Consider the following 23,778-nt stretch of genomic DNA (forward strand, 5'->3'; position numbering starts at 1 on the left):
GAACCGTATCAAAGGCTTTGCTGAAGTCCAGATAGGCAATATCCACGGCACCACCTTCATCCAACACCTTTGTGACATAGTCAAAGAAATCAATGAGATTAGTCTAACATGATTTGCCTTCAGTAAAGCCATGCTGATTTGGGTCCAATAAGTTATTGTTTTTTTAGGTGCTGATTTATCCTCTTTTTGAGTAGAGTCTCCATCATTTTAACTATAAATGATGTCAAGCTAACTAGTTACCAACTTCTTCTCTACTGCCCTTCTTGTGGATAGGCACAACACTGGCCATTCTCCAATCCTTAGGAACATCTCCTGTTAACAGGGATTGGTTAAACAAATCAGTCAGGGGGGTAGCAATGACAGATCTGACTTCTTTAAGAACTCTGGGGTGGATGCCATCTGTACCCATTGCCTTATTTATCTTTAATCGTTCAAGTTCTTCTAAGACATCGGCTTCTAAGATCACTGGAGCTGAATCCGTACAGCTGGAAGCAATGCTATATCCCTCTATAGTATTATTTTGTAAGGTGTCTTTTGAGAAAACTGAACAGAAGTAGCTATTGAAATGGTCAGCGATCTCCTTATTCCCATCAATGCATGTATTATTCCCGGTACTAAGCTTCGTGATGCTGCAGTTTTTCTTCTTCCTATCACTAATATATCCGAAGAAGGTTTTATCCCCCTTCTTTACAGATTTGGCAATTTCTTCCTCTTTTGAGGCTTTAGCAGCATATATTATCTGTTTCGCCTCCTTCTGTCTCATTTTATACACCTCTCTATCAGCTATACTTCCAGACTCTTTATACCTCCTATAGGCAGCCTTTTTTTACATCATTGGTAAACCATAGCGGTTTCTTCTTCCTTTTACCTTTAGTTATTTGCCTTACATACAGTCCAGTGGCTTTTAAGATGGCCTTTTTTAATACAGTCCACTGGGTGCTCGCTCCTGCCATTTTATCCCTCCCCTTTAATTCATTATTTAAATATTCCCCCATTAAAATAAATAAATAAATAAATAAATAAAACCCTCCTGACAAGTTAGGCCAATTGTTTTCCAAGGACATTTTTTCCAGTCTTAGTGAGGTGTAACCTGCCCTTTGCCAAAAGCCATTTTGGAGGGAGTACAGTCCTTGGTTTAGGAATCCAAAGTTTTTTGGGTGACACCAACCCTTTAACCAGTGGTTTACTTATTTCTCTCATTGGTAATATAGACGAAAAAACAACTTGTGCATCTATGTCTTTGACTTTCTTGTCCAGCTGATCATAGTGCCTCATTATTGTTTTCAAGTCCTTTTTTATGTGGTTTATTCCTACATGGAATAATGGTGGGGGTAATAGTCTGTGGGTTTTATTATTTTGGTTAGTTTCTGTGCTATGTTGATGATTTTCACTCCAGGGAGGCAGCATACCTCTCTGGCTTGATTGTCTAGTTGATTGCCTGCGCAATCTGATTGTCTGATAGATGGATTGTCTGATTGTTTGATTGTCTGATTATCTGATTGATTGCCTGTGTGAGGTCAAGCTTAACAAAAATCTCTCTGTTGCCCAGAGAGTGTAATAGATGCTGTACAATATGTACAAGGTAAACAGGGCTTTATTAATTGTCCCCTTGTGGTCACACGTACCGTGATTGAGCCATCCGGCTTCATTGGGGTCACAATGGGTGTTTCCCAGGTGGTGTGGTCAACTGGTGCCAGAAACTCTTGGGCTATCAATTTATCCAGTTGCTCGCCAACCTTAGGTATGAGCGCGAAAGAGACTCTGCAGGGCTATAGCTTAATAGGGGTTATGATAGGATCTAGCTTAATTGATATGGGCTTGCCCTTATATTTATCTATCCCTCCATTGAAGATGGTCTGGAATTTGGCCATGAGTCACAGGAACAGTTCAGGACCTTTATTATCTATTAGCTGGAACTAATACAGACTCCGGCAGGCTGTAGGGAAGCTGCTTTTAAGGACTTTCCTTAAACGTGATGGCCACTGACAGGGTTTTATTTCTCCCGCCGCTAGATTAGCCAATCAGCAGCAACTATGTGAATAATCACTACATCCGTAAGTACGTAACATAGATAGTTTGGTGTAATGGTTAAAAAGTTGGGCTAGAAATAGGAAGATCATGAGTTCTGACTTTCTTCAGGTGCAAAAGCTAATAGGTAACTTTGGTCTCTCTCTCTCATTTGCAAGATGCAAATTGATTCAGGGAACATTTCCTGAGTCTCTGTTGATTAGAAGATGTATACATCATCAAATTACTAATCCTTGCAGAAATTTAAGGAAACAAAAGAGAAAGTGGGTGGAGACAGACATGGATTTATATACTGTAGTGCAGAAAAAAACTTGACTTTGATTCATAAGGAACTCTGGAGCATAATCTTTGCAAAGCTGGAATACTAAATCCCAAATATTTATGGTCATATCTCAGCAGATCCTCCTCTTATAAGCTCCATTCTCCTGCCTTCTCAGCTCAATCATGGAATATTTAAGAAGAGCATTGGAAGAGTTTGATCCTAGGTTACTCAGACGTTCAAAGCTGGTGGAAGTTGAAGGAACCTTTTTACTTGATAATACTGCTGCCAACCTGAAGCTCCTAAGGAATTTTAAAGCCCAGCCTGATGACCTTCTCATTTGCACTTATCCCAAAGCAGGTAAGTGGGGAGGAGACATGGAAGATCATGATGTAAAATTTTGGAGGAAAGAGCTACAAAGCTTAAATTAAACAAGAAGCCCAATCTCTAATTAGCTCAATCTAGAATAGAATAGAATAGAATAGAACAGAATAAAATTCTTTATTGGCCAAGTGTAATTGGACACACAAGGTCTTGGTGTATATGTTCTCAGTATACATAAAAGAAAAATATAGATTTGTCAAGAAACAAGTGGTACAACACTTAATGATTGTCATAGGGTCAAATAAGCAATGAAGAAACAATATTAACAAAAAATTAGGATACAAGCAACAAGTTACAGTCATACAATCCTAAATGGGAGGAAAAGGATGATAATGATGAGAAAAAACTAGTAGAAATAGAAGTGCAGACTTAGTAAAAAGTTTGACAGTGTTGAGGGAATTATTTGTTTAGTAGAGAGATGGCATTCAGGAAAAAACTGTTCTTGTGTCTACATGTGCAGTGCTCTGTAGTGATGGTTTGAGGGTAAGAGTTGAAACAGTTTGTGTCCAGGATGTGAGGGGTCAGTAAATATTTTCACCACCCTCTTTTTGACTCATGCTGTATACAGGTCCTCAATGGAAGGCAGGTTGGCAGCAATTCTTTTTTCTGCAGTTCTGATTATCCTCTGAGGTCTGTGTTGGTCTTGTTCGGTTGCAGCACCAAACCAGACAGTTATAGAGGTGCAGATGACAGACTCAATGATTCCTCTGTAGCTCCTTGGGCAGTTTGAGCTTCCTGAGTTGGTGCAGAAAGAACCATCTGTTCATTCCTCATATCAGGGACTACCTGGGTGCAAGAAATAGTGGACATGGTGCAGCATGGAGGAGACAAGCAGAAATGTGCAAGGGCTCCCATGTATGAACGGATTCCCTTCATAGATTTGTTTCCTATGAAGCCCATACCTTCAGGTGAGTAGCAAGGTACTGCTTCATGGAGGTGATGGGAAAGGTTTTCCTTTCCATGAACCTGAATTATGTTCATCCATCTCCTCCCCACCTCCCATTTTGCAGGTTTGGAAATGGCAAAGACAATGTCTTCCCCACGCACCCTGAAATCTCACCTCCCGGTCCAGCTTCTACCACCTTCCTTCTGGGAACAGAATTGCAAGGTTAGAAGAACTGTTATAGAATCTCAATTTTTCAAGGTAGACTCAATAAGGAAATGAAAGTCATGCCGGCCAATCCTACCTTTGTTATAAAGTTATAATAGCAAAACTTTGCAAGCCTAAATGCACTTCCCTCTTCTTTTCATTTACCTTCATGAGAACTAGGGAGAGTCTTGTCTGAGATGTTTTTTTAGGTTACAGTTCTGGTCCAAACTCATGTTTCTTTTATCTGACCAATATCTTGGTAGAGGAATTTCCTCCTATCTTCATGGTCACACCTTCTGCCCATTATATGGGGAAGCAAATCTTAATTCTCATCTGAATTTAGCCTCAGTACCTTTTTCAGCTTGCTAAATTAAACCAAGAGCGGATATTATCATAAAAAGAAGATACAGTATGCAGGAATATAGAAATGAAAGTCTTAATAGTTTGAACTGAGTAGATGAGAGTTTGAATCATTTTATATGCTGGAAAAGAGGCAGAGATAGGAATAAGGCAGAACTAGATGTGCGTTTGTATGTGTATGATTTGATTATTTGCCATCAAATGTGTGTCAATTCTTAGAAACCATAAAGATTTGTTTATTTGTTTGTTTGTCAAGCATGAATAGGATACTAGTAGTTTGTATAAATATAAGTAAAAAGTAATGATAAAAGATGACAGTAAGACAGGGATGGTAGGCACAGGGGTGCACTTATGCAGGCCCCTTACAGACCTCTTAGAAATGGGGAGGGATCGACTGTAAACAGTCTAAAGTTAAAGGTTTGGGGAAGAAATCACAGAGTCAGGTAGTGCATTTTAGGCATTGAATTTTAAATTTTATGCATGCATGAATTTACCTGTACCTACTTCACTTTTGTTTATGTTTATACCAATATCTGCCATTTTGTATATATTTTGAAAAAAACAAAACAAATAAGTAAAATATGAAAAACATATTCTAGAGTCTTTATGATGAGCCTCTTGCTGCTCTCTGATCTTGCTTGTTCTCTTGCAGACGTTTTGTTACCTTAACCTAACCAGATAACATCATCCGTCTTTATTATTTTCTATTCTTTCCGTAGGTCATTTATGTAGCTAGGAATGTTAAGGACACCATTGTTTCCTACTTCCACTTTCACCGCATGAACAAGGCGATGCCAGAGCCAGGGAACTGGAATCAATTTTTAGAGAACTTCCTTACAGCAAAGAGTAAGTAGAAACTGCAGAAATAATAGGAATGAAAAGCACGTGGGAACTGAATACTGGCTGAATTCCTAACAGTAATATACCATCGTGCCATCACCACCAATTTCTTTATTTATTAAATTTACTTCCCACTCATCTCAACACTAGAGGACTCTTGATAACAGTCATCATCGGACCTACAGAAAACATGAAGTATAGCTACTGAACTACTCTTGAGAAAGAAGTATGAAACTCCCTCTGCAAATGATAATTTTGTGACTTTGGGGGGAAAATGTTAATGTCCCCCCCCTTCTAGATTCCTAGAGAGGCCCCATGGAGGCTTCTCCCCTCCTTTTCTGGCCCTGTTTCCTCCTAGGAGATTCCCAGAGAGGCCCTAGGGAGGCTTCTCCGTGCCTTTCCTGGTTATAGTTTCGGAGGCTGTAAGTGGAAACACCCGGTTCTTATCTAGAAAAGTTCGTAAGTAGAGACATTCTTAGGTAGATGTGCCATTGTACAGTTAAATCTGAGAAGCTATGTGCCATCATTTCCCCCAAGAACTATAGTTCTTATCGTTTCCAACCAGGATAGTTCAAGGCCCAAGAAAGCCATTTTGTGGGGAAAACTGGTAGAGCCTAGAGCAGGGGTCCCCAAACTTTTTACACAGGGGGCCAGTTCATGGTCCCTCGGACTGTTGGAGGGCCGGACTATAAAAAAACTATGAACAAATCCCTATGCACACTGCACATACCTTATTTTAAAGTAAAAAACAAAATGGGAATGTACTATTTAGAAGGGGAGGGAAGTCTGAAATTAACAAAAGTTTATGTTTTGTTTTTAATTTTCTTTTTAATTTTAATTTTCTTTGGTTAACATCTGATTGGCTATATAAGGTTTTCTTGGTTTATAGAAAAATGTGCAAAGAAAGAAGGAAGCACTTTGTCATAATGGTTAATACGTTAGAAATATAATTGTGTTGTACTTTTTGAAGGAACATTAAGGAGGGAATTTAATTAAAAGAACAGTATGTACCTGGATGACAACTTTAGGAAAAAAACGTTTGCATCTTTTTTGATGATTGATATTAATTACTAACAAAATGCCGCATTTTATTCATGGAAAATTAGATGGTACACTGTATTGTTTGAATGTATGTTGAGAGAAAATTTTAAAAAAATTTACACCTCCCAAAAAAGTCCTTCCTTCCCCCGCCCTTCCATTTATTTCATTCTTCCTTCCTTGTTCCCTCCATTTCTTCTTCCTTCCTCCCTCCTTCCTTCTCTTCCTCCCTCCTTCCTTCCTCTCCTTTTCTCTCTCTCTTGTTTTCTTTCTCTCACTCTTTCTCTCTCTCTTTCTCTCTCTCTCTTTCTTTCTTTCTTTCTCTCTCTTTCTTTCTTTCTTTCTCTCTTTCTCTCTTTCTCACTATCTCTCTTGCTATCTCTCTTCCTCCCTCCTTTTCTCTCTCTCTTTCTTTCTCCCCTTCCTTTCCTCTCTCCTTCCTTCCTTTCTCTCCACTTCTCTTTTCCTCCCTCTTTTTCCCTACTCTTTCCCTTTTCTTTCTTTCTCCCCACTTCTCTCTCTGTCTTTTCCCTCTTTCACCCTCCCTCTTCTCTCCCCACGGAGAACTTGCCTGACAAGCCTGTACCCCCCACCAACCCCGGACTCCCATTCAATCCCCCTTCAGAAAACGGGAGCTGGCAACTCAAAGAGGAGGAGGAAGCGGGTGTGTGCATGAATGTGTGTGAGTTGTGCCCGGCTCAGCTTTCGGCAGGCCTTCCTTTACCTCGGGTGAGATGAGATCGAGGGGGACATTCTCGCCGCTGTCACTCCGGCTTCGGATACAGAGGTGCCTCAGCGAGCAGGCACAGAGACACACCACCTCCTCTGGGCACAATCCCCACCTTGGCGGGAGGCACCAGTGATAGACACAGGCGGTAGGGAAGGCGAGGGAGCCGCTGAGCCTCTTTGAAGTTCACGGCGGAGTGCTCAGCCTCCCCCCCCAGGTGCATGGCAGGCTGGCAGTGGAATGGGGAACTCGCACATAGGCGTGTTCGAACCTTCAATGGTGCAAGACTTCCCTGCACTTTCCTTGTTGCTCCCCGCCCCAACTCCAATGCCCAGCTCCCCAGTGCAGCCTTGGAAAAGATTGCACGGGGGGGTTGTTTTTGTGTGCGTGGCAGCACACCTTACAGGGGACATTGGCGTGGTCCCCGGACATAGCCAGAGAAGCCGGGTGGTGCTCAGAGCCCACGGGGGTTTCTCCAGACCAACAGACTCACCTGCGGGCTGGATAAATGGTCTCAGCTGGCCGCATGCGGCCCCCAGGCCATAGTTTGGGGACCGCTGGGCTAGAGTTAGGAAGCAGAAGGGAAAGAGGGGTAAATCAAGATTCTCTTGACATTTTTTTTTTCTTTTGCAGTTGCCTGGGGCTCTTGGTTTGAGCATGTCCGAGGCTGGTGGGAGGCAAAGGACCGTCACCCAATCCTGTATCTCTTTTATGAAGACATAAAAGAAGTAAGCTGCATATGCCTGCACACATACACACAGAATACATTTGCACCGAACAAATTTCAAACATGAGATAATGGATAACAATACAAGTTGTATTGTAGGGCCTAAGGCAGTGCTTCTCAAATAGTGGGAACACCCACCCACCCCCGGGGTGGGGTGTAGCGATACCAGGGGGGGATGCATGATCTGCAGGGAGTAAAGGTTTTTTGCACCGGACAATAGCACACAGCACAGAGCAGGAGATACGAAGTGCAGATAACAAACCCTCAAGAAACTCCATGGAAAAAATAAAAATAAAATAAAATAAAATAAAGGAGGAGAGAGATGGAGATAATGAAAGAAATGTAAGTCTCCCAAAAACTAAAAGGAGGAAAGATGATGAAGCGTATGTAGTGCTTGGCTTCACTGTGATTCTGATGGGAGATGAGGAAGGACCGGTATGTTTACTGTGTCCAAAAATGTTGGCAGTGGAAAGCATGAAACCAAATAAATCAAGGCATCACTTAAACACATTACACCTCAATCACGTTGATAAGCACTTGAGTTTTTTCAGTGAAAACATGCTGAATATTGCAAACAATCATCTTGGCAGAGAGTTGGGGAGGGGCGCAAAATGTTTACTCCTTCTTGGGGGTGAGGATAACAGAAAATAATTGAGAAACACTGGCCCAAGGAAAGTTCATTCTGCACTGAAAGCTATCTTATTTATTTATTTATTAGATTTGTATGCCGCCCCTCTCCGGAGACTCGGAGCGGCTCACAACAACAAAACACAGTACAAATCTAATGATTAAAAACAGTTTAAAACCCTTAATATAAAAACAGTCATACATCCCAAACAAACCATACATAAAATGGAACGGCCCGGGGGAATCAATTTCCCCATGCCTGACGGCAGAGGGGGATTTTTAGGAGCTTGTGAAAAGCAAGGAGGGTGAGGGGCAGTCCTGATCTCTGGGGGGAGTTGATTCCAAAGGGTCGGGGCTGCCACAGAGAAGGCTCTTCCCCTGGGTCCCACCAGACAACATTGTTTTGTCGATGGCACCCGGAGAAGGCCAACTCTGTGGGACCTAACCGGTCGCTGTGATTCATGCGGCAGAAGGCAGTCCCGGAGATATTCTGGTCCAATGCCATGAAGGGCTTTGTAGGTCATAACCAACATTGAATTGTGACCGGAAACTGATCGGCAACCAATGTAGACTGCGGAATGTTGGTGTGACATGGGCATATCTGGGAAAGCCCATGATTGCTCTCGCAGCTGCATTCTGCACGATCTGAAGTTTCCGAACACTTTTCAAAGGTAGCCCCATGTAGAAAGCATTACAGTAGTCGAGCCTCGAGGTGATGAGGGCATGAGTGACTGTGAGCAGTGACTCCCGGTCCAGGTAGGGCCGCAAATGGTGCACCAGTCGAACCTGGGCAAACGCCCCCCTCGCCACAGCTGAAAGATGGTTCTCTAATGTAAGCTGTGGATCGAGGAGGACGCCCAAGTTGCGAACCCTCTCTGAGGGGGTCAGTAATTTCCCCCCAGGGTAATGGACGGACAGATGGAATTGTCCTTGGGAGGCAAAACCCACAGCCACTGCGTCTTATCAGGGTTGAGTTTGAGTCTGTTGACATCCATCCAGACTCCAACAGCCTCCAGGCACCGACACATCACTTCCACTGCTTCGTTGACTGGACATGGGGTGGAGATGTACAGCTGGGTATCATCAGCATACTGATGATACCTCACCCCCATGCCCCTGGATGATCTCACCCAGCAGTTTCATGTAGAGTTATATCTTACGAGTCATAGATCTTGGTAGCTCTCAGCAACAGTGACAAAAACATTTAAAAAATCTCTAAACAATAAAAACACAAATCCCAGTCTCCTAAACCAACACCATATATAAGAAACTATAAGCAGACTTATACTTGAGGAGGGAAGGAAGATTAGAATTTTAAATCTTCCAGAAAGGTTGGGGGAAAGGGCCTGCCAGATCTTGGGTGGAGTAGCTGCTTTCTAAGTCATGCTTCCTGCTCTCACTAGATGAGGGGAGAGTCACTAGGATTAGGGGAAGGGACATGATGGATAGATGGATAGAAACATGATAAACTGGTCCTGTAGCATGCAGGGTTTTATAAATGATAATAAGCATTTTAAACCATACCTGGAAAGATACTGGAAACCAGTGCTATATATGTATAATATGGGCAGATATGATAAAATCCAAAATATCATAAGATAAAAGGTATACAAGGTATACTCAGGTAGGGCCCGAAGATGAGTTATTAAAAATGCCCGTTTTGTTGGAGCTCAGAGCTTATTGTGGATTGCCTCTTGACTAACCGAAAAAAGAACAAGCTCCATTTTCTAACCATTTCAGTCAATAAAGTATCAAAACATAGCCAGAATTCTCTCCATATTTGTACTAGGATCCAATCAGAGAAATCCAGAAGATCGCTCACTTCCTCAACTTTAAACTCCCAGATCCACTGCTGAAGAAGATCGTGGAGCATACAAAGTTTGAAACTATGAAAAACAACCCCATGGCCAATTACGTCACTCTGCCTGCCTTCGTGATGAACCAAGCCTTGTCCCCATTCATGAGAAAAGGTGAGGATCAGAACTAAAGCTGAATTTTACCTGCCTCCAATAGGAGGGGCTGGTTAAGCTCATAATAGTTTTGAAGGAACACTGTGACCTGGGCAATTTGCAAATCTAATCATTTCAGAACAGAACAGAATGGAACAGAAGGTGGTAATAATTATTTCTGTATGTTCAAAGATGCCGCTATACCTTTTGGGGTGTATCTTATTTTTAATTGTTTAATTTAGCAGCATACATGGATTTGCAGAGATGAAACACCTGGTGATGAAACAAGATTATCTGGATTTTATCTTTTATGTTTTATCATTAGTGTTGTTTCAACCACAGGTGATGCAGCCATGGATAGGAGGAAATGGTTGGGAAGAATAGGTATGAAATGGTTGGGAAGAATAGGTATGAAATGGTTGGGAAGAATAGGTGTGAAATGGTTGGGAAGAATAGGTGTGAAATGGTTGGGAAGAATAGGTGTGAAATGGTTGGGAAGAATAGGTGTGAAATGGTTGGGAAGAATAGGTGTGAAATGGTTGGGAAGAATAGGTGTGAAATGGTTGGGAAGAATAGGTGTGAAATGGTTGGGAAGAATAGGTGTGAAATGGTTGGGAAGAATAGGTGTGAAATGGTTGGGAAGAATAAGTATGAAATGGTTGGGAAGAATAGGTGTGAAATGGTTGGGAAGAATAGGTGTGAAATTGTTTGGAAGAATAGGTGTGAAATCTTTGGGAAGAATAGGTGTGAAATGGTTGGGAAGAATAGGTATGAAATGGTTGGGAAGAATAGGTGTGAAATGGTTGGGAAGAATAGGTGTGAAATGGTTGGGAACAATAGGTATAAAATGGTTGGGAAGAATAGGTGTGAAATGGTTGGGAAGAATAGGTGTGAAATGGTTGGGAAGAATAGGTGTGAAATGGTTGGGAAGAATAGGTGTGAAATGGTTGGGAAGAATAGGTGTGAAATGGTTGGGAAGAATAGGTGTGAAATGGTTGGGAAGAATAGGTGTGAAATGGTTGGGAAGAATAGGTGTGAAATGGTTGGGAAGAATAGGTGTGAAATGGTTGGGAAGAATAGGTGTGAAATGGTTGGGAAGAATAGGTGTGAAATGGTTGGGAAGAATAGGTGTGAAATGGTTGGGAAGAATAGGTGTGAAATGGTTGGGAACAATAGGTGTGAAATGGTTGGGAACAATAGGTGTGAAATGGTTGGGAACAATAGGTATAAAATGATTGGGAACAATAGGTGTGAAATGGTTGGGAAGAATAGGTGTGAAATGGTTGGGAAGAATAGGTGTGAAATGGTTGGGAAGAATATGTATGAAATGGTTGGGAAGAATAGGTGTGAAATGGTTGGGAAGAATAGGTGTGAAATGGTTGGGAAGAATAGGTGTGAAATGGTTGGGAAGAATAGGTGTGAAATGGTTGGGAAGAATAGGTGTGAAATGGTTGGGAAGAATAGGTGTGAAATGGTTGGGAAGAATAGGTGTGAAATGGTTGGGAACAATAGGTGTGAAATGGTTGGGAAGAATAGGTGTGAAATGGTTGGGAAGAATAGGTGTGAAATGGTTGGGAAGAATAGGTGTGAAATGGTTGGGAACAATAGGTGTGAAATGGTTGGGAAGAATAGGTGTGAAATGATTGGGAACAATAGGTGTGAAATGGTTGGGAAGAATAGGTGTGAAATGGTTGGGAAGAATAGGTGTGAAATGGTTGGGAAGAATAGGTGTGAAATGGTTGGGAAGAATAGGTGTGAAATGGTTGGGAAGAATAGGTGTGAAATGGTTGGGAACAATAGGTGTGAAATGGTTGGGAACAATAGGTGTGAAATGGTTGGGAAGAATAGGTGTGAAATGGTTGGGAAGAATAGGTGTGAAATGGTTGGGAAGAATAGGTGTGAAATGGTTGGGAAGAATAGGTGTGAAATGGTTGGGAAGAATAGGTGTGAAATGGTTGGGAAGAATAGGTGTGAAATGGTTGGGAAGAATAGGTGTGAAATGGTTGGGAAGAATAGGTGTGAAATGGTTGGGAAGAATAGGTGTGAAATGGTTGGGAACAATAGGTGTGAAATGGTTGGGAACAATAGGTGTGAAATGGTTGGGAACAATAGGTGTGAAATGGTTGGGAAGAATAGGTGTGAAATGATTGGGAACAATAGGTGTGAAATGGTTGGGAAGAATAGGTGTGAAATGGTTGGGAAGAATAGGTGTGAAATGATTGGGAAGAATATGTATGAAATGGTTGGGAAGAATAGGTGTGAAATGGTTGGGAAGAATAGGTGTGAAATGGTTGGGAAGAATAGGTGTGAAATGGTTGGGAAGAATAGGTGTGAAATGGTTGGGAAGAATAGGTGTGAAATGGTTGGGAAGAATAGGTGTGAAATGGTTGGGAAGAATAGGTGTGAAATGGTTGGGAAGAATAGGTGTGAAATGGTTGGGAAGAATAGGTGTGAAATGGTTGGGAAGAATAGGTGTGAAATGGTTGGGAAGAATAGGTGTGAAATGGTTGGGAACAATAGGTGTGAAATGGTTGGGAACAATAGGTGTGAAATGGTTGGGAACAATAGGTGTAGATCATATAAAAACGGAGGATTCAAATCAGAAATCTATTGTGCAAACAAGAGTTTTTTCTATTTGGTCCATTAGATGGCAGTCACAATTTGTGATTTTTTTTTTACTTTTTATTTTTGGAAAGAAGGTAAAAAGTTGAATCTTTTGTCTAGACCTAGGGTAGGCAAAGTTGGCTTTTCTATGACATGTGGACTTCAACTCCCAGAATTTCTGATCTAGCATGATTGGCTCAAGAATTCTGGGAGTTGAAGTCCACAAATCATAGGAGAGCCAAATTTGCCTACTCCTGGTGTAGACCAGTGTTTTTCAACCAGTGTAGTGTGCCGCGAGACAAGGTCAGGTTTGCTGGGGTCTTCACACCTTCTTTTTTGCACCTTCCTTCTTCGCGCCTTCCTTCTTCGCAGCTTCTTTTTTGCGGCTTACTTCTTCGCAGCAGGTGAGCTTTGAGCAGTAGCCGGGGGCAGCGGCTGTGAGTGGGAGCTCCAGAACGGAGGCACCTGCAGTGCCCTGCAAGGCTGGAGCTTCCCTGGCAGCGTCAAGTGACCTTTGGGGCCCGGCGGGAGGGCACCGGGAGCAGGAGTGTGCCAGCAACAGCGGCACCGGGTAGTAGGCGGCTGAGAGTGGGAGCTCCAGGGCGGAGGCACCGGCAGCGCACCGCCCGGCTGGAGCTTCCCTGGCAGCGTCAAGTGACCTTTGGGGCCTGGCAAGAGGGCAGTGGCACAGGCAGCAGGAGTGCGCCGGCAGCAGCGGCACCAGGCAGTCGCCGGGGGGCAGGGGCTGCGAGCAGGAGCTCCAGGGCAGAGGCACCGGCAGCGCCCACCCGGCTGGAGCTTCTGTGGCAGCGTCAAGTGACCTTTGGGGCCTGGCGGGAGGGCACCGGTACCGGCACCGGCAGCAGGAGTGCGCCGGCAGCAGCAGCACCGAGCAGTAGCTCGGGGGTGGCAGCTGCAAGTGGGAGCTCCAGGGCAGAGGCACCGACGGCGGCAGCTTAACATGTTGCTGGACGCCATACACGATGGCACTGCTGTTGCCAGCGTGGTGTATGAGAGAGAAAGAGAGAGATAGCAAGAGAGACAGAGAAAGAGAGAGAAAGAAAGCAAGAGAGACAGAGAAAGAAAGTAAGAGAGAGAGAAAGAAAGCAAAAGAGAAAGAGAGAAAGAGAAAGAAAGCAAGAGAGAGAGAAAGAAAGAAAGAGAGAGAGGGGGGGAGGGAAGGAGGGAGAGAGAAAGACATAGAGGAAGGGAGGGAGGGAGAAAGAGAGCAAAAAAGAGAGGAAGGGAGAAAGAAAGAGGGATGGAGAGAGAGAGAAAGAGGAAGGAAGGAAGGGAGAGAAAGAGGGAGGGAGAGAGAAATAGAACAAAAAGGGAAGGAGAGAGAGAGAGAGAATTTTTTCTCCAAACTTTTTTTAGATACACCCCCCTTCACCCCCACCCCCCAACTCAATGTGCCTCAGGATTTTGTAAATGTAAAAAATGTACCGCCGCTCAAAAAAGGTTGAAAATCACTGGTCTAGACGGTAGCTAGGATATGAGTTAATAGCATAACAGAATGGGAAAAAATCCTGGAGTTCTTCTAGTCCAGGGGTCCCCATCCTCCAGGACCTGTCCCACTACTGGGCCATGAGCTGTTCACAGCTAAGCCACGGGACTGGCAAGCAAGTCCATATGTGTCTATCTCCACTTGCGTGAGTAGTGGGTGATTGTGTACATGCACTCAATTTATAAACAGGGCTGTTTTTTATCTTGTTTTGGATCTTGGAGTCTTAGTAGACAACCAGCTAAAGTCAGCAGTATGCAGCGGCAGCCAAAAAAGCCAATGCAATCCTAAATTGCATTAATAGAGGAGTTAGAGGAGGTACTAATACCACTTTACAAAGCCTTAGTTAGACCACACCTAGAGTACTGCATCCAGTTTTGGTCATCACAGCATAAAAAAGACATTGAAACTCCAGATAAAGTACAAAGGAGAGCAACCAGGATGATTAGGCGACTGGAGACTATAACATACGAACAGCAGTTTCAGGAACTGGGCATGGCCAGTCTGGTGAAGAGAAGGACCAGGGGAGACAGGAGTCTCCGGAGAGGGACGGCATACAAATCTAATAAATAAATAACAGTGTTCCAATATTTGAGGGGCTACCACACAGAAGAGGGGGTCAGACTGGAAGTGTATTTTCCCAACTTCCAGTTTGCCTGTGTGGCTGTTTTATCCCCATCACAGGGTTCAGTGAGGCCTGTACGCATGGATGGAGGTGGGAGGGGGGATTGTGCACATACCAGGGCAGTGCATATGCATGGGGGGAAGGGAAGGGGTGTAGGCACGTGCATGCATGCATGCTAGCACACCCCCACACACCCTTTTGGCACACGAACCAGAAAAGGTGAACTCCAATCCAGATCCTCACGGGATGCCTTGGTTGTAAGGTTATAATAACAAAGTTTTGCAAGTCTGAATGCACTTCGCTTTTCTTTTCCTTTATCTTCATGAGAACTAGGGACAGTCTTGTCTGAGATGATTTCTCAGGTTACAGTTCTGGTCCAAACTCATGTTTCTTTTATCTGACCGATATCTTGGTAGAGGAATTTCCTCCTAACTTCAAGGTCATGCTTTCTGTGCATTATTCGTCCAATGACCATAGGAGTTGGAGAGCCACCACTTTCTCAACAAACTTTTCTATAAAGTTAGGTTGGAGACTAGTTGATAGTTTTTTTAAAAAATTAGCTGGATCCAGGGAAGGCTTCTTGAGGAGGGGTATCACAATTGCCTCCTTTAGCAGCTGCGGAAGGGAACCCTCACTCAAAGAGGCATTGATCAATGCCTGGATCCAGCATCGTGTCACTTTCCTATTGGCCCAAACCAGCCAGGAGAGGCACAGATCCAGTAAGCAAGTGGAGGAGCTTATCGCTCCCATGGCTTTGTCCACTTCCTCAAGTGTCACAGGCTCAAATTCATCCCACATTATAGGACTAAGATTTGCTCCTATCACCCCGGTCGACATTACCCAATCGGAGACCAGGTCCATCCGAATCTAAGTGACTTTGTCCTCAAGAAACTGAACACTTTCTTCAGTTCTATCGTGTATGAGCTCATACGCTCTTTCCCCATTTAGAAGGAAGTGGGTCACCCTGAAAAGGATAGCTAGGCACGATTCTGCGGATGCAATAAGTGCGGAAAAATGCAAACATTTTGCCGCCCATATCACCACTAGATAAGTCCTAATAAAGGCTATTAACAGTGTCTGGTCAGATTCAGATTTATTAGTCCTCCAGTGCCACTCTATTTTTTATTTATTTATTCATTCATTCATTCACTCATTTATTTTATTTGTCAAGCAAGTATAACATAACATAAGTAGAACGTAGTAATAGAAAGGATAATAAGACAGTAGGACAGGGACATTAGGCACATAAGCGCACTTATGCACGCCCCTTACATACATCTTAGACATCTCTTTTGGCATTTCATCTCGCAGAGTTCCTTGATAAACCAAGGAGCTCTCTTGATAAACCAAGGAGCATTGTTTGGAGAGGTCACATAGGTGCAATCCGGTCCTGTGCCCCCGATGAGGCCTTAGTCCAGGACATTACCAGGGATTCCACTGGATTGTGGGCAAAAGAGTGAGGTTTTTCCCCAAGCACCCACTGAAACCCTCTGGGTCCATTAGATGTCTGGAATGGAATACCTATAGCTTGAGCTCCCGAGTTCGAGGCTGCAGTTCAGTTCCAAGTCCAGCCCAGCTCCGGCGCACGTCACATTAACGCAGTTCGCAAATGCTCCTCTTCCAGTTCTAATCGGTTCCACCTCCTTGCGATGGAGGATTGGTGTCATAAAGTCTATCCTTAACAGGAAATGATCTGACCACGAGAAGGGAGAAATGTTATTACTCCTTAATATCAGATCATGACTCCACTGCCCCAAAAGAAACACCCAGTCAAGCATGGGTCCCCACCTCATGAGTACTACTTGGGCCAGGTCCATGGCTACATTGGAAGCCATGAACTCCTATGCTGCCTCAAAAGATTTCCAAGAGACAGTAGGTTAAAGTCCCCCAGGGCCCCAAGCCTGAGGAACTCCACTGCCAGCCCGGCTACCGTATGTAGCAACACAGGTAAGGCTGTTGCCATGCCCTTGGGAGGCAGGTACATTAGCAACAAGCCCACCTGAACCCCTAGATCCAACTTCACAAGGAGAAACTCCCACCCAACAAGCTCGGTGCAGGGATCCTGTGGGGGCTAAGAGTCTTCCAGACAATAATTGCCACTCCTCCATCCCTTCCCTGGAGTCATGGCTGATGCAGCACCTGAAACCTCTCTGGATACATTTCTGAGAGGGAAATACCCCCCTTGTGTCCCAGCCAGGTCTCAGTTACACATGCCAGGTAGGCCCCCTCATCCAAGTGTATATCCTGGACCAGGGGGGCTTTGTTGACAATCACCCTGGCATTAAACAGCAGCAGTCTGAAGACCCTGACTTCCTCTGTCATCAGTTATACGGGGTAAGCTAGATGAATCAGAGGGGCCAGAACAAGAAATCACTGTAAGAAAGCAAAATAGCCCTCGTAGCTCTTCAAACCTGCTTCTGTCCTCCGCACTGTCCAGATCACTCTACCCGTTGTTCTCGGACTCCGATTGCTGTATGAGCAGGATTACAATGTCTGGGAGTTGTTCCCAGTATCTACAGTTCTCCAACCCCCAGGCATTTAATCATCTATCTCAGCACCAAGGTGTCATTCCAGCATGTCTAGTTCTAACAGCGTCTCCAGCTTGTCTGCTCGTGTCCAGGTGCCATCTTCACAGCTCTTTGCGGCTTCCAGCAGCTCTTTCCAGGCACCCAATGTTCCAACACCTTCGGGCAGACGATACCTGGCTCACTTGCAAACATGGGTAGGTGAACCTTGCTATTGTTTTTCCAGTTTTTGCTATACAGCGTTCCCTCGATTTTCGCGGGGGATGCGTTCCGAGACCGCCCGTGAAAGTTGAATTTCCGCGAAGTAGAGATGCGGAAGTAAATACACTATTTTTGGCTATGAAAAGTATCACAAGCCATCCCTTAATACTTTAATTGCAATTTCCCATTCCCTTAGCAACCATTTAGATTATTACTCACCATGTTTCTTTATTAAAGTTTATTTTAAAAAGTATTGGACGAAAGTTTGGTGATGACATATGATGTCATCGGCCGGGAAAAACCGTGGTATAGACTTTTTGCAAAGTTCGAACCCGCGAAAATCGAGGGAACACTGTATTGTGATGGGGAAAAAAACCATAGCAGGCCGCAGAGCACTTGTCCTCTGCTCCTCAGTTGCTGCAACCAGAGCTGAGAGACTGTGGTTGAAGGTGAAGTAATGACTATATCACCTTCAACCACAGCAATACACAAGCACGTAATAGATTCAAACTAAATGTAAACTACTCCAAATTCGACTGCAGAAAATACGACTTCAGCAATAGAGTGATCAATGCCTGGAATGCACTACCTGACTTTGGCTTCTTCTCCAAACCCCCAAAATTTTAACATTAGTTTGTGTACATGCCCCCTCTCCCCGATTGTAAGAGATCTGTAAGGGGCATGCATAAGCGCACCTCTTTTATCGTTACTTTTTGGAGTCCATTGCTTTTTGGAGTCTTCCAGGGTCCCTTCCAACTCTGTTGTTGTTGTTGTTGTTGTTGTTGTTGTTGTTGTTGTTGCTGCTATTATTATTATTATTTTAAAGGGTCTGTGGCAGGGGTGGGTTCTGGATTTTGTTGCTGCCGGTGCCATCAAGAGAACCAGCTCAGGGACGTGGCAGGCCTGGGTTGTTGCCAGTTCCAGTGAGCAGGCCCCCAAGTTACCAATAGTTCTATAGAACTGATCCAAACTGGTAGGAACCCACTTCTGGTCTGTGGTGAAGAAAAGCACTCATGTGCAGTTTTAGAGGGGAAGACATTTTAGAGACAGAATTCAGTATGGCTCTGCCCTGAACCATCTCATTCCAGGTAGCTCCACTTTAGTACTAATTGTTTAGTTATGATGGACTTATCTGCAGCTACTTGTGACCCAGATTCAGATTGTGGATTTATACATAGATTACCGTGCTGAGCACATAAAAAACAAGATCCACAATCCACCACACAACATCCAACATCTCCCAATAAGAAAACAATCCCACACACCATCAACCAAGACTAGATAAGCGTGCCCCTTACTTCTTCAATCCAATCCAACCCTAATCTCAAACCCAACCGTGAAACCCGCAGAGGAAACAGAGTAGCAATATTCTACAAAAAGACTTCTGTGTTTGCTTGATAACCATTGCAGTTGCTTTACAATCATTTTGGCTATTTAATGATTGTTGCAAAAAAAAACCCAAACCATAAAATTGAGACAGTCATATGATCGGCCTATTTTAATATTGTGCAGTGGGCTTCATCAGGCAAGAAACAAACCAGAATAGCTACAACAACATTTATTGACTGAAAACTAGAGCCTTAATTTATACTCTGGGCCCACAAGGCCTTAACCAATCATAATACTTGAAAAAGCCTGCCCAAATATGAATGTTCTGAGTTTCCCTGCAAAACAGTTGGAGTTAACAGTTAGGGTAAGGTGACCAGATGTCCTGCTTTTGGCAGGTCAGTCCCGCTTTTTAGTAATTTGTCCCACATCCTGCGAGTTTCAAAAATGTCCTGATTTTAACAAATCTCCATGTTAACAGACCTCTGCCCAGCAGTTTTAGGAGAAAACCGAAGCGGCGTAGAGCGGTGATGACCAGGCGTTTGACAAGCCTCGGCAGCTCGGGAAGTTCTCCTCTTCCTCCGCCGCCCATGTCAGTCCTTCTGGCCGGCTTCTTCCATGCGAAAGGCCTAGGCGGCTCAGCTGGTGAGCCCCTTCTTCCCCTTTCCTCCTCTTCTTCCTCTGCCCTCCCCCTGACTCGGCCATGGCGTGTGGCATGACCTTAAAACGGACTCTCGATTTCAACCCTTTGCTGAGCCCAGCCTCGCTGAAATGATGGTGGAGGGAGGAAGAGAGAGAGAAACAGAGTGAGAGGCAGGAAAGGAGAGTGAGGGAGAAAGAAAGAGAAAGAGGTAAGAAGGGAGAGAGAAAGAGAAAGAAAAAAGAGAGGAAGGAAGGAGGAGAGAGGAAGAAAGAAAGGGAAAGAGAAAGAGGGAGGAAGAGAGAGTCAGAAAAAAAGAAAGGGGTTTTTTGCTTCATATAGACCAAATTTTTAATCAAGAAGCCCCCCCTTCCCCCACCCCGGTCAATGGTGCCCCGCTTCAGTAATTTTAAAATCTGGTCACGTTAGGGTGGCAGTTGCAGAGGAAAAGTGGCTATACTGTAGTTTGCTAAACAGATTTGTAATTCAAAGAGAAAATGTTGTTTTGTTGTTGTTAATTTCCTCCCCCCCTCCACCCCTCATTCTATCCACTGCTCTATCACAGCAGTCCCCAAACCTTGGGGTACCTTGAACCAGTTTTGTGAAGAGCAGTTTTTCCATGGACCAAGTGGGAGCATGGTTGTGTGGTTATGCATGTGATGGATGGGGTTTCACTTGCTTCCTGGCAGGCCATGTCAGTCCACAGACTGGGAATTGGAGACCCTGGTCTATCATAAGTCATAGAAAATCTGAATGCCTTATTATTTGGACAATGTGAACATGAGTTATTTTGGGAAAAGTTAAATGAGTTGAATGAATTATTGTATTTTTCAGAGTACAGTAATATCTCTAGATACGAGCTGCTCCACATGTGAATATTCCAAGTTAGGAGCTGAGACGCGAGCAAAATTTCTGTTCGACACCCAAGCTCAAATTTGGGATATGAGCCGAGCGTCCACTAGGTGGTGCAAGAATTTCATTTTTTCCAGTTATCTCAACGCGAAAAGCCAAATCTAAATGCATTGGTTCGAGATACGAATTGATCGACATAGGAGGTCGGCTCTGGCACGAATTAAACTCGTATGTTGAGGTACCACTGTATAAGATGCACTTTTTTGCTCCCCAAAAGAGGGTGGAAATGTCAGTGCATCATATGCACCAAATACAGTCAATTTTTGCTTCCTGAAACTCCACCCCTGCATCCCATTTTTGCAAACAATTGACCTTTTCCCCCCCAAAAAAGGGGGTGGTTCAGAAGGTTTGAGAAGCCTGCCTTCCTCCACCCCCTAGGAGCACTCAGCAGGCTTCCCAAACTCTCTGCATACCCTGTTTTTTGCAAAGAAATGGGTGAAAAAATGGGTCCTTTTTTTGCAAAAATGGGGGAATTTTTGCCTTCCCCCAGCCCCTAAGAGCCCTTTGCAGAATTACCAAACCTCCTGCACACTTCCTTTTTGCTAGCACGACTGGGGGAGGAATTCTGGGAGTTGAAGTCTAGAAGTCTTAAAGTTGTCAAGGTTCGAGACCTCTGATTTAAAGGTTAGTTTCTCTTTAGCAGGGCTTAATGCAACTACACATATATATATTCAATACATAACAATCAAAACTTGTGACCTTAAAGAGCAGGCTCCATTGCCATCATAAATTGAAGACTACCTGTATTTCTCTGACAATCTATACTGACATGCGGATCCAGTGTTCTATTTGTAATCCACCTCCCCGCATAAACTCCCTTTAATCTCTTTGGGAACAGGTTATTCCAGTGGTACTACTACGTAATCCAAAGTTTCCAAGCTGTTACCTGGAGGGACCCTCCAAAACAAAGAAGAATGCCCACTTTATTGTTGAATGATTAAAATAGTTGTAAAAGAGCTCAGAAAACAGAAGTTACCAGTTTTATTTCTCTTGGATTGTTTCCCATCTATAGGTATTGTAGGAGACTGGAAGGAACATCTTACTGTGGCTCAAAATGAAAAGGTGGATGAAATCTCTTCCCAGTTATTAGCAGGCAGTGGCCTGGTTTTCCGCACTGAGCTGTAAGTCTTCACCCTTGAGAATTAATGCAATTAATATCTGCCTGTGTCATTTTGGTGCGTTCAATAAAGAGTCTACTGAAATATAGCTTAAGACCACATTCCTTGTAACTGTACTTTGGGATTCCTTTTCTCCTGGACAGTCAGGAGTCCCAGTTCCTCCCTGAGAAAGAAGAAATCTGAGTCAATTTGTTATAAATTCTCTGGCCTCCAAGGCCATCAGCAAAGGAAAAGTTCTCCCCATCTTCCTTTCTCCCCTCTTCTCCTGCTATCATGAATTAGAGTTACCTCTCCCCCACAACGAAACCCCTTATATTTTATTTAGGTAGTTGGCAAGATGGCGATGAAGACAGATGCATAGACTCAACCTGTATAGTCTAGATCAGAGGTCCCCAACCGCCGGTCCGCGGACCGGCACCGGGCCGTTGGGGGTTTTCAGCCGGTCCGCGGCGCCAGGGCCCCCTCGGCCTTTCCGCACCACCAGCGGCGCTCCCCCCGCCAGCCAGCCAAGCCCCGCGCCCGCCGGAACCGGCTCCTCGCTCTCCCCCCGCCGCCCGCCGCGTTTGCAGGAGGTGGGGAGGGTCGGGCAGCCCGCCAAGGCCAGGAGGGACGCCGCTGCCCCCCCCCTTCCCTCTCTCCGCCCGCCGCTGCGCCTCCTTGACGCCGAGAGGAAATGCCGGCGTCAAGCGGAGGTCTTCAATGTCGGGGGCACACAGGCGGTTGCACGCGCTTCCTATCTCCCTGCTAGCCCACTCGGAGTATTCAAAATAAGAAAAACCTTTGCCGGCGAAGGCTTTTCTTATTTTGAATATTCCGAGTGGGCTAGCAGGGAGATAGGGAGCGCGTGCAACGCCTGTGTGCCCCCGACATTGAATATCACCTTCGCCGGCCCCACCTCTCCTGCAAACCCCCTTGCTGAGAGCCCGGGGCGAAAGTGCTCTCGCAAAGGTGAGGCGGGCAGGGCGTGCGCGCGTCACCGCTGAGAAGAACGGAGAACGAGAGTGAGTGATAGCAACAGACAGCAAGATAGAGAGAAAGTGAGAAAGAGAGAGTGAGAGAAAGGGGGGGAGAAAGAGATAGAAAGAGAGAGAACAAGAGAGAGAAAGAGCGTGCGAAAGAAAACAAGAAAGTGAGAGAGAGAGAAAGCAAAAGAGACAGAAAGAAAACAAGAGAGAGAAAGTGAGAAGAAGAGAGAGAAAGAGGGGGAGAGAGAGAGAAAGAGAGGGAGAGGGAGAAAGAGAGAGGGAGAGGGGGGAGAGATAGCAAGAGAGGGAGAGAGAGAGAGAGAGGGAAAGGGGAGAGGGGGGAGAGAAAGAGAGCGGGAGAGAGAGGAGATAAAGGAAGAGGAGAGAGAGAAAGGAAGAGAAAGAAAGAAAGAGGGATAGAAAGAGAGAGAGAGTGAGAGATGCTCAGTGAGCCTTTCTTTGAAGTTGCCTTTCTTTCTTTCTTTCTTTCTCTTTCTTGCTTTCTTTCTTGCTCTTTTTCTTTCTCTCTTTTACCTTCCCTTCCTCTATTTCTTCTTTTCTTTCTCTTTCCTACCTTCTTCCCTTACTCTCCCCTTTCATAAGTTTCCTTGCTTCCTTCCTCTGTTCCTGTCCCTTCCCCCCTTCTTTCTTTCTTTCTTTCCTTCCTTCCTTTCCTCCCTCCATTTCTTGCTTTCCTTTTCCTTCCTCCCTTCTTTCCTCCCTCATTCCCTTCTTTCACTCCTTCCTCTCTTACTCTCCCCTTTCACACCTTTCCTTGCTTCCTTTGCACCCTTCTTCTGTTCCTGTCCCTTCCCTCTTTCCTTCCTTCCTTCCCACCCTCCGTCCATTCATTCACCCATTCCTCTCTTGATCGCCCCTTTTACGGCGCCGCTGACAGCTAGCTCCCCCCCCCCCACCGGGCCATGGAAAACTGGTCTAGCTTAAAGCCGGTCCCTGGTGCAAAAAAGGTTGGGGACCTCTGGTCTAGATAATCAAAATAATAATAATCAAAATAGTCTATATAATAAAAAACCACAGTAATGGAGTTAAATAATCTGCAACTGAACTAATTCAAACTAAATAAACTAATTCAAATCAACAATATCTACGAGACTGCCTTCTGCTGCACGAATCCCAGTGACTGGTTAGGTCCCACAGAGTTGGTCTCCTCCTGGTCCCATCAACTAAACAATGTTGTTTGGCGGGACCCAGAGGAAGAGCCTTCTCTGTGGCGGCTCTGACCCTCTGGAATCAGCTCCCTCCAGAGATTAGAACTGTCCCCACCCTCCTTGCCTTTCTTAAACTCCTTAAAACCCACCTCTGTCGTCA

General features: G+C 44.5%; 1 protein-coding gene across 1 annotated transcript; it reads left to right on the forward strand.

The window, feature by feature from the left end:
* Nucleotides 1-2,472: 2,472 nt before the first annotated feature.
* On the forward strand, nucleotides 2,473-21,491 carry LOC139155271 (sulfotransferase 1C2-like). The gene is made up of 7 exons (XM_070730393.1): nucleotides 2,473-2,647; nucleotides 3,451-3,579; nucleotides 3,682-3,779; nucleotides 4,841-4,967; nucleotides 7,360-7,454; nucleotides 9,870-10,050; nucleotides 21,379-21,491. Exons 1-7 carry the CDS (start codon nucleotides 2,473-2,475, stop codon nucleotides 21,489-21,491), a joined length of 918 nt encoding a protein of 305 aa, XP_070586494.1.
* The last annotated feature ends 2,287 nt before the right edge of the window (nucleotides 21,492-23,778 follow it).

The sequence above is a fragment of the Erythrolamprus reginae genome, unplaced genomic scaffold, assembly GCF_031021105.1.
Source record: "Erythrolamprus reginae isolate rEryReg1 unplaced genomic scaffold, rEryReg1.hap1 H_1, whole genome shotgun sequence".
Taxonomy (NCBI): domain Eukaryota; kingdom Metazoa; phylum Chordata; class Lepidosauria; order Squamata; family Dipsadidae; genus Erythrolamprus; species Erythrolamprus reginae.